The 11,550-nt window shown below is 45.2% G+C and overlaps 1 protein-coding gene across 1 annotated transcript in view; it reads left to right on the top strand.

The window, feature by feature from the left end:
* Nucleotides 1-11,550, top strand: part of FBXW4 (F-box and WD repeat domain containing 4) — a 55,664-nt gene that overhangs the window by 24,921 nt on the left and 19,193 nt on the right. Inside the window, exon 6 of the mRNA XM_017726131.1 lies at nt 2,827-2,988. Coding sequence (XP_017581620.1) covers nt 2,827-2,988 — 162 coding nt within the window. The remainder of the gene's footprint in view (nt 1-2,826; nt 2,989-11,550) is intronic.

Genomic DNA, 11,550 nt, shown 5'->3' on the forward strand with positions numbered 1-11,550 from the left:
AGCATGGGTTGGATCGTATATCAGTTAGTGCTGTCAGGAAAGGCTGGGGGGAAGAGGAGAAGGGGGAGGAAGAAGAAGAGAAAAGCATACCTTCTTCAGGTGTGCGGTATGCTATGTATGTTGCTCTGCCAATCTACAGGTACAAACTTTTCTGTTCCAGCTCAGGAGAGGGAATGTATGAGCATATCAGTATGGATCGTCGGAAACTGCTGAAGGAAGGGTTCTGTCTGCAGAGAAGGTGGTTCCTGACAGAGTGGGAGATGTTTACAGCAGCACTGCCTTCATCCTGGGCAAGCTCTGTCATCCATGTGCTCAGGATGAGGTTGCAGATGGTATGAATTTACAGAGGTCGTAAATGTAAATCTCTGACTTATCACTTGCTGCTGAATTTTGGCATTTTGAAACAGAGCATAGCACTGTGCACAGGAATATTTTCAGGCCTACAGAAAATACTGTTAAAAATGAAAGCATGGCTCAGAGGTGGGCTTCTCCCATATTAGGTCCTGCATACATCAGGATGATGATGTCTCCTGTCGCAACATTCTCCTTGTCACTTCAGTCCTCACAAAAAATGCTTGGCAGACTGTTTAAAATAAGGCAAGAGGGGAACAGGACCAGAGAGGCTGGAGTTTGGAGAAGAGCAAATGAGTAAGAGCAGGTAGTCATCTTTGAAGGAGCAAGTGAGTAAGAGAAGATAGTCATCCTTGAAGGGAAACCAGTTCCTCTGAAGAATGGGAATTTCTCCTCAATGTGTGCGTCCGGCTTGAGTGCTAATACACTTTCAAATGGAGCATGCCAGAGCGCCTCTTGCCTGTAACTAAGCTTCAGTTTCCTTGGGTTGCTGGCATCCTGAGTATCTGTTATGAGTTGAATCGGACACTGGAAACGTGGACAGAATTGTGTGGCTCTGACTCTCTCCTTGGCTCCATTGCCTCTGGTTTCTTTTCAGGTCAGCATGAGACTGTCCCTGACTGGAAGGCAGAGTGGAAAGTCTGTTCTTTCTGTGCACTGTTGCCTGTATTGTGTTCTGTGGTTCATTACCTAGGATTTGTCAGATCTTCTCTACCTTCCCTCCCAACTGCATGAAACACAACTGTTGCAACCACTTTCTTGCTCTAAAGAAGTGTTGTGGGTTCATGATGCTCCATTTACCATCCCACATGCCTACATGTGGGATGTACTCTTACTGCTTTGTAGGCATCCTGACACTTAGCAGGTGCAGGGCTAATTTGGGACCAGGTATTAAAGCCAGCTTTTAATGTGCATTGCCCTGTCTAATTAGTAAATTCTTTTTCTCTCTCCTCTGAGACTGAGGCACATACTCCTTTAAGTCTAACCGTCCATCAAAGAGGACTTGAATGAGGCCCTGCTATGGTTGGCAGACACAGGCAGCTAATGACAAGAGAGAGCCCATTTCCTTTGAGAAGAGCGACCTGTACCAAGGTGATTTATAGTCCCAAAGATTTATTAGTGTGGGGGGCTGAAGAGAGGCTTGCAAGCTGGAACCCAACAGCTTGTGTTTTTTTCAGGGGAAAAAGAAATCTGTATGTGTACCTCTTCCTCACTCCTGAAAGAAGTGAACTCATCAGAAGCAGTTGCAGACTAAGCTGGGCCAAGCAGCAACTGCTACCATTGCTGTGCTTGGTCTCTTCCTCCTGGTGCAGCTGTGTTGAGCTTTACAAACCTGTGCTTTGTTCAGTGACCTGCTTCGGCTGTTCAGGCTGATTTAATGAGGGATGGGGATGGAGCAGGACTGTCTGATTGAAGAGTTTGTCTCTTGCATCTGATTTGCTGTCTTGGCCAAGAGCATGTTCTTGTTTTCTGTATACTTCCCCTGGATTTTCTCCTCTTTGACAGTGGAGAAGCAAGGGAGTCTGTTCCAGATATTAGAAAAGCAATAATGTTTCTCTAACATCTGTCTTCTGATGGTCTCAGAGCACTCTGGGAACATGGATGGTGTGCAGATCACTTCAAATAAGTTTGGAGCCTGGCAAAGCATGGACTTCGTGCTCCTAGTACATGGTGGAAAATATGAGGTACTTTAGTAGTATTGAGTGCAGGTGAGCAGTGCTGTTGCCACTGTGCAGTGTCTGAGTCCTCTGCTTCCCAAACTGGTTTGTGAGACCCTCATGGTCCTGAGACCTGTGCTGGCTCTTCAGCTCTCACAGTAGAGCCAGTGATATTGTTCCCTGCTAATTTTAGGAGTGACTGAGGCTGGTTGAAGCCTCAAAACATTGAGCAATTAACCTGCCTCAGAAGGAGCAATGAACCAACAGGTTTTGAAGAGGAGGTACAGCAGAGGAGCACTCCTCTGTGCCAAAGAAATGGCTGCATTACTAGTTTGTATCGTGTTTTTGTGGTCTTCCCCCGTACTTGGCCCCAAGTAAAACACTCTGCAGAAGTTAATGACGTGCTGATACTTGGTTGCCTCCATTATTCCTTGTAAAACCAGCCTGAAAAAAATATGGAGAGTAAGATGATGGTGGGTAAACTCGAATGTGGAACTGTTATTCACCAAGTCCTACAACAGTAGTACCAGAGACATTTGAAATTACCAGGAGATTGTTTTAAAGTGAATAAAAGATATAGTATTCCTTCACACAGTGTGAACTTAGTGCTTCAGAAGGTTGTAGAAGTGGATGATGCCAGCAGTTTTGAAAGTGATTTTGTAAATTGTAAATTTTGTGAATTGTAAATTCATGGATAGCAGGTTCATAATGGGGGACTAGGTGGGGATACACTCTTTAAAATCCTTAATACAGCAATTGTGGATGCAAAGCGAATGACCACAGAAGGTTGCCAAGCTTACATGTTCTTCCTGAACAGCATCTGCCGGTACCACTGGAGACAAAATGGTGAGCTGGATGGGCCATGGCTTGACAAATGTGGGCATTTCTCTTCTTCTTCTGGCCATGGTGCCAGTCCAGCACACATCTACCCCAGCATTTGGTGTTCAGCAGTGGTCAGCAGTAAATGTCTATGGAGAAGGTAAGAAACAAGAGCAAAAAGATACTTTCCTGCCTGTTCCTTCCCAGCTTCCAATGAGGAGAAGTTAGGGTTTCCCTGGCTAGAGTTTTCATCTGGACTAGTGTTTCTTTCATATTTGCAGAGGACAGCTCTGTGAGCAGCTCATCTCTTCTTTCTGAATCTGTTAGTGTTCTGGGCTTCATAGGCTCCTTTCAAATTTAGTGTTGTGTCCTGAGGAAGAAACACGTTGTTCCATTGTTAAACCTTTTGCCTGATTGTCTTACAGGGTTATACAGTGAATGATTTCTCTCTCTGGATACCCTCCACTCTGTTTAAAGTTTTAATATTTTTCCCAAGCCACCCCAACTCCAATATTGATGGCCTTGTGTGAAGCAGTAGCAAGCCACGACTTGCAGGTACTTGCTGGCCAGTTGTTATTTGGAGTGGAGTTCATATGGAGTGGAGTTCAGGCATCCCTGAGCTGTGGTAAGCTCATCACTTCCTCCCAGTGCAGCCTCTGACTGGAGTCCACAGAGATGCAGCCCAGCATGAATTGATGGCCACGTAATTGGTTCTTGTGTATTCACATGATAAAAGATGAGTGACAGTTTCGACTGGGACACTTGTAACTGGCTACAGAATCAAATACTGATGCTCAAGTAATGTGCTCATTTCAGTGTAGGACGTGTGAGTGAGCTTGGTTCTGGCCTTTCTTTGTGTGGGTGTTTGACTTACCAAGTAGAAATTGTTCTTTTAATAGCTGTGGTTTTGGATCTGACTTCCTAAATTCTCAGAGCACATGGAAATAGGGCAAGCCATGGAAAGGAAGGGAGGAAACTGTGGTTTCACACTCCTATCCGCAAAGCTGCCTAGGCATTTAAAGCTTCCAGACTTCTGTTCCTTGAAGTGTTGGAGGACTGACTGCCAGCAGGTTGTCCTGCTTCACCTAGACAGCAGCTTACTGAGTGGCAGGAGGCAGTGTGGTAGTTAATATCCCTTTATCAGATATTTCTTCTCATCAAAGGACAATGTGTGTTAGTGAATCCTCTGTTTGATTGCAGAGTTGAGATGTGTGCATGAAGAGTCTTTTTCTGAGTCCTTTCCAATACAATCCTTTCCCTCTTATACCATTTTATGTGTTATTTTTTCCCTGATATACTGACATAAAGCATCATAATAAATTACTGCTCACCTTCTTGTCTTATCCTTTCCCTATCTCTATGCCATCTATTTTGCCTGATCCCTTTCCCATCTTCATCTGGCTTATCTCAGTTATCTGTGAAATGTAATAATTCTTAGCCTGCTTTGCAGCCCAGCCTGATTACAGATACTGAAGGTGATAACCTGTGCTGTGAAACTGTGCCTTATTGATGTCAGCATGGTTTGAACTCTGGCTTCTCCAAAACTTTTCCAGCGAGTTTTTAGGTGGTTTGGGATCTGTGTGGGAGGTGGCCACTAAACATCTTTATGCCTTAGATGTGTGTTGTCTGTTACTGAAACCTTAAGTGCCTTTCTTACAGGGCTGAGGCTTTCTGGCCTGACTGGCAGGTTTGATTTCTCACTCTGGTGCTTGCTCACAAACAAGCATGCCCTGAGCCTGCAGATGGGGAGGAGGGGTTTTATTCAGGATCTGGGTTGCTTAAGGCTGAAGAGTTGACATGCTCCAAACACTTAGCATGAAAACCCTAAAGCAAATCATATTGCATAGAGTGGAGAACTGGGGAGGTGGAAGCTGCCCAGCGCTTTAAGGGCAAGTGGATTAAGGCTGTTGCAAGCGTGTCCGTGTCAGGGATGGAATGATCAGAGCAGGAAAGCTCTAGGAGTCATTTCATGGCTGAGTTAAACACAGATGAGGCTTTGCTTCCCTCCTCCACAGAGCACCTGTGTCTCCATGCCTCAGTGTCCTGGCCCTTTCTGTGTGTAGCACGTGCTGCATATACATGCCTTTCCCCTTTCACCTTTCCTGGTCTTTGACTTCTTAAAACCCTCTGAGCATTATTTCCCTCTCCGCTGGTGAAGAACTCATTTAGACTTAATTTGTAAATTGTTTGAATATCACAGGGCAGAGGAGGAAGACCAAGCACTCTGTTTTTGTGATTTGGCTTCTTTCCCCTAAAAGCATTGAACAAGTACAGCTCCTGCCCCTGCATGGTGTCGAGAAAGAACTGCTGCCCTGTGTGCTAAGATAAGGAAAGTATATGTTTGTTGAGAAATCCTCTTCTTCCTCACCATCCTGATTACTTTTTTCAAAATTCTCCTAAATATGGAAGTTTGAATTTGGTATACGTGTGTCTGTATGGCAAAAGGAAAAAGACAAAAATAATTTGTGGCTTGTGGCACCAGGAAAAGAGATTCCTTCCATCTCTACTTTTAAATTGAAACATTCTTGATTTTTAGTTGTTCTGGCAGACCTGAAAGGATTCTCCCCTCCCCCTGACCTCACTGGCATGCATGAATTGCTGCTTATTGAAAAGTAATTTTCTGTCATAGATTCTAATGGAAAAGTTTATATAAAATGTCATTCTATATATATACATGCATTTTTAAAACAATACTTGTTAACTGAAAACTTTGCCAGTCACATCTGAAAAAATATTGGGATTGGTCTTGGCAGTCCTGAACCTTAAAAAATAGAAAGGAGATATTTTATAAATAGAAGAGATTTTCTTCTTTTGCATCGTGATTCTTTAAGCATTGTCTATACATGAGCAAATATGTAGACTTTTGTCCAAAGCAGTGACAGCTGGAGTATTTACTTAAATCAATTCTACATGTCCTCTTGCAGGGTATGGGGTTATAAGAAGAAAAAGCCCTGGACCACTAAGGTTTGTGATAAAGTATGAGCACAGATGACATTATATCTCTTTTCCCACTGGTGCAGGTAATGTTCACTCTGTTTCTCTGTGCAGGCTTGAAGTTGGCCTGGTCTACATGGGTCTGCTTATGTTCATTCTTGGTGTCTGCTTCTCAGATGCTGGCATGGATTTCACAGCAAGCGTACTTTGTCCAGAGGTGTGAAAAGTTGCTTCTGAGGAAAAGTCTTGAGCATTGATGGGTCAAAGGCACACAGTATCTGGCTGAACTCATCTCTGTGACAAGTACTTAAGGCAGCTTGGGTGAGGCTGAAAAAAATAGGATTGAAATTGAAAAATGATCCTTTCTGTGAGAGCCTTTTGTAAAATGTGATACAGATATGGACTGAAAAGAAATCAAAATCATTGGGTTTAATCAGGCAATTTGCTTCTCTAGTTTGCAACCTGCTGCAGCATTGTGTCACAGTTGTATTTTAGGCAGCTCAGAAATTACAAGTCTGTGCCCTGGGGGTTGTGCTGCCTGCCTGCTCCCTTCCTACAATTGGAGTCCCTGAGGATCTCCTTTCCTTGTTGTCAGGATTGTTGTAATTTCATCATCTCCTAGGGCTTGCTCAGCACTCCAGTGTACCTGTGTTTTGATAAAAGTAGTGGCATCTTTTCACTTCCCTGCTTACCACCTGGTCTTCATTGCAGAATCAGGACCAAGCTTTTTGATTATGACAATTCTTGCTTTCTAGTAGGATACTGCAATCATAAGAGACACGAGGTGAGTTTTTTAAAACTACGGTTTAACATTTAAAAACAAACAAAAAATCCCCCAGACCCCATTGCATTGAAGCTGTGATGATCAATTCAGCTGAGCAGCTTTAACTTGTCTACAAGACCTGACCAGTCAGAACAAACATTTCTATCCTGAAGACAATGGTGATAGTTCAGAGGAAGCATAGACGCTAACAAGTCCTGAGAATCAGCAGAGGAAGCATGCCACACACAGGATGCCAGTTTCAGGCTTGTGGGATATCTGACATCAGTCTCATTTGACATAGGAGCGATACACTGGTGGCCAAGTTTTTTGAACCCACATGCAGCAGGTTTCTTGGTAGTTTTGCAAAACAAAAGTCTTGTAGCAGAAAGGGAGACACAGCAAGTGAGGTCCCACAATGAAAAACGGTTTTGGTTTGCTGATGGGAGATGCCTCAGCAAAAAGAGAACGTTGAGCCTTTGTTGCTGTCCTCCTGGTTATGGTTGTTGCCTGACTTTTGGAGCAGATGCTGGAGGAGTTGACTTATTTTTCAGTGATTTTTCTCAGCAATAGGAGTTCTCACTCTGTCCTTGGCACAGTTTTTGCTATGCTATTTGGGACCTGCACTGTCCAGTTTATTCTCCCTGAGTCTGTTGCCTTTCTAAATCTCAGTGCAAAGGTACTAGACTAGAAATCCTGTCCTGGGAGCATAGGCTATACCAGGCCTTCAAGAATCTGTCATGCATCGCACCCCTTCACATGCTTCTATTGTGCATCACTGAATCTCTTTTCTCCTTTACCGCTTTTTTGGCATCCTGCACTGCCCTGTTACCCAGGCTGGGGGAAGGATGCCATGGGCTGACTTCCTCAGTGTGTGTCCCATTGCTGACTGTGCCCCAGCTATGCCAGGCAGACTGTCCCACTCCCACCCCCTCCTCTTGCTTGCCCCAGATCGGAGCCCCCGAGAGGTCTTTGTCCGCCTGTTGAGAGCAGCCCCCGTTCCTCCATTCCCACATGGCGCACCCTCCCCAGCAGCCCTCTACCCATTCAGCAGTTTGGGCTGAAAGAACCTTGGCTAATTACGCCGGGCTGAAAATTACCACTTTGCTGTGTTGTCCTGCTGCTGGGCCCATTTGTGTGGGGCCTGTAGTTAGAGGGAACAAAGTCCCCCCCGTGGAGTCAGGCAGGCCCCAAGTGTGAAGCTACAGGTACAAGCAAGAGGGGAATGAAGGGAATAATTACCAGCTTCTCCAGGTGAAAGCCCCGTTAAAACTTCAATAAGCCAATTAGGGGCCAGGGTGGGTGTGTGGGGAGAGTCTCCCCCACCTATAACTGATTCTCACCAGGCAATTAACAGAAATAATTTCACGGAGGGGAGGATAAGAAATGGCTCTTAGAAATTGTCTTGAGTTGGGGGGGGCCTGAAACAGCACGACTGCTGCGATGGTCCTCATGTACTCCAACCTCCCGGCTCACTGTGTGGCCTGAAAATGTTGGTGGGGCTAGGAGGAGAGGGAGGAGGGAGGGAAAATGGCAAAGAAAAAGGAATCGCTGGAGCTTTACACCTGGGCAGGCTTTGAGAAAGTGAGGGCTGGAGTTCAGAGCTTCATGTAAGGCTGTGTGTGGGCCCAGAGCACTGAGCTCAAGGGAGCTGTTGCATCTGGGGAAGTGGGTGAAGATCGGGCTCAGGGTGTCTTCCCCATGGGGGCAAGGGGGAAGGATAACGGCACTGAGCTGAGGAGGGAGGGGAAACGTGCTGGGTGCGAAGGCTGGAAGTGAGTGTGCAGGTTGGTGAGAACTGAATGGCAGGCCCTCAGAGATCTGCCCAAGGTGCATGATAGTCTGTAGGTGCAAAGGGTGTCCAGTGTCTAATACCATGCATGTATCTCATCCAGGGATCATGCTTTTCTGCTGCTCAGTCAGCAGCTTCATCTGTTCCTTCCTTTCAATTCGTTCCAAAAACCCAGGGAATTTGTTCAGGATAGAGATTTTATGAAGTTACCTTGCAACTCCCATGTACTGTAATGCAGATGGCATGTGCAGCAGTTGGAGGTAGAGCATTCTGTCTGGTGGATACCTCTCAGGAGTCTTGCCCATTGGTGTTTGAAAAGCTGCTCTGGGGAGTAGAGCAAGAGTAGAGCATAGGATGAAGTTGCTACAGATGGCTGAGATTTCTGTAGTTACGTTGGAAGGGAGAACGCACTGTGTGAGTAAAGAAGTTGAGACACCAGCTGCAGTTATTTCACCTGCACTTGAAAAAGAAACAAAAAACCCAAATAAACCTTTAACTCCTCAAAACACAAATGTAACCTTATAAGCCACTTTCTTTGAATTTCTAATGTTACAGCTTCTGAGCATTAAAAATGTTCTTCGAGATTTTGTTCTGGTTACTGATAAGCTGATATAACCATACTGTAGTGGTGTTTAACCACCTAGTCTCAAACTCACCTGAAAGTCCCTAGATTTCATCTTTTTTCTTCTTTTTTTCCCCCCTCTTCTCTTTCTCCACAGGAGGCTCTCTGTGGTAGGAATAGAGAGCCATATCTCTTGCACAGCCTAGACTTTAGCTCAGAAGTGATTTCTCAGTTGAGTCATGTTCATCATTCAGCTTCTAAGATGTAACCCCAGTGGTTGACTGCAAAGAGAGCTCTGCTCACAGAAAGGCCTGGTAGGTGTGCACACACAAATCAGTTTTGGCATGGGCTTTGATTTTTGGTACAGGTTATTCCTATCAGTGCCAGTGTTATGTTCTGGATTAAATTTTTGTTATGGTTAAGGAGTCTCTTTTATCCTGTAATAACAGTAATAACTTGAACATCATTTGGGGTTTAAATTTGGTCTCAAGAGAGATAAGGAGTTGTACAAAGACCTCTGTCATGAACAACTACTCCATGCCTGGCAAGCCCAGAGGTTTGGGGAGTGAAGAAAGATAAAGATTGTTGGATATACCATGTAAATATGTATTTTACACTGTTAAAAATAGGTTATCAAGCCTTTTCCTTTAATAAAGGAGCAGGGCTTATGTCAACCCAGTAGAAATACTTGTGTAGCTACAATAGCAATTCTGTTTGAAGTTCTGAAAAATGACAGAAGCACTGTTCCATTATTCCTCTTGTACAGGAACACTCAGGACCCTCAATCAGCTTTTATAGAGCTAATCTGAATGCGGTCCTCTTCTGGACATTTGCTTCTTCCTAAAAGTGTGTGTCATGTGGAGTATTGGGGAAGGTGGTGATACCTAGATGTGAACAGCCCTAGGAACATTGGGACTGTTCTGTGGATTGAATCACTAGTTTCTAATGAAGGACATTTTCCTGTTCAATACTGTAGTGGGGAAGAGTATGCGTGTATTTGTCCTCTCTGGAATCTTTGTCTTGATGTCACTGAGCTAGTTTCTCTCCAGAAATGAGGATTGTGTTCTGTATCTGGTGGCTTGTTTTCACAGAACTTACCTGCTGCAGGGCTGGTGAAGGAACAGTGATCAAGGTTGCAGGTGTCTTGGGCACAGAGTATGGGGTGAAACTGCAAAGCAGTGAAGGCATGATTCATGTGTCTAGCTTGGACACCTGCTAAGCAGCTTGCTAGAGTAGGGGTGATCTCTCTTCCATGCCAGGAATTGGGCCTTTGGGGATATTAAAGGCTTTTTCTGTTCTTCAGCTTGAGTGTCTCTGAAGTCTGGAGGAAGGCATGAAGTTAGAGGCCAAGGAGGAAGGCTGGAGAGGTGGAGCTGATGTTCCCTCTACCATGAGGCATGCAGTAAATGACCTGGGAGGCAGTGACGTGAGCGTTTCTTCTATCTCATGAGCTGGAGGTCTGCCTCAAACGTCACTTCGTGTTTCAACCCAGCATCTCTACGGTGCCCTTCAGTACAAAATGTAAATGCCTTCTTTCTGGGGACCACTTTCTAGGGGTCCACTTGAGGTGGCATGTGAATGAATTATTAGTCCATCTGTTCATGCATGTCACTGGTGCTCCTTGCAGGAGCACAGCATTTCCTCTTGGAGCAGTAGTGGTTGTCAGTGTTGCAGGGTTCATGGTCTTCTCTATGCACTTTGCTTTCTCTCTGTGCTGAGTCCATGGTGGGGTGTAGCAGAGTTCTTCTGTACCTTCTCTGTGTGGCATTTATGATGTATATCAGGAGCACAATTCAACTGAGTTGACTGGTGCCTTGGGGGAAGCTGTAGCATGCACATGAGCTCAAAGAAGTAGCAGCAAACCTGCCAGAACTTTCCAGTCTGTTTCTGGAACAAGCCTGGTTGGTTGTCTTCAGCTGCTGGGTCTTTTTGGCAAGGTTATTCAACAAAGGTAAGGCTGTGCTGCAGTGCGGTTCTTCTGCTTGCTCAGGTGAGCTTCAGGTGCAACTGTCTTACCTGCTGATTTTTGTTGCATTTGTGGTTACAGAATGCTAACATATAACCCAGCTGTCTTGGCTTCTGAGATACTGAAGATGCTTGGTTCAATTCTCTGGTCATCCTGTGAGAAGTACAAAGTATGGCTAAAGGAACTGGTCTGGGGCAGTGAAGGGGGCAACACCAGCCCTGCATAACCACCCGGTCCTGGGTTTGTCCAGCATTGCCTGCATCTAAGGCAGGTGGTATTTCTTGCATGTTTGTAGTGCCTGCGTTCTCATGAAGAAAATGCCTAACTGATGCTGTGCTGGTTTTTTTTTCCCACCCTGGTAAATTAAATGCCCCCAGGGAAGGAGCACTTGCGTCCCTGCGCTCTCTGTCTCTCTCCCTTTGTGTGTATCTGGTCTGTTGGAGAAGTCTCATGCTGGAGGTGGCAAAACTCCCTGTGCTTGGTTTCCGACCCCCTCCTCTCCTCTTCACAATGTTGTTACTGTTGCATCTGCTCTTCAGCAGGGGCTCCATCAAGTTTGTGTGACCTTAGCACTGTATTCATGCTGGAGGAGTTACCTTCCATAATGATGTCAACTGATGAGGTTGGCGGGATGGTGGCGGCCGCGATAAGACATGACATGTTCTAATGATTCGCCTTAGTGAGCTGCGTGTGTGTGTTGGGGGGGGG

This window comes from Corvus brachyrhynchos, unplaced genomic scaffold (genome assembly GCF_000691975.1).
Source record: "Corvus brachyrhynchos isolate BGI_N302 unplaced genomic scaffold, ASM69197v1 scaffold61, whole genome shotgun sequence".
Taxonomy (NCBI): domain Eukaryota; kingdom Metazoa; phylum Chordata; class Aves; order Passeriformes; family Corvidae; genus Corvus; species Corvus brachyrhynchos.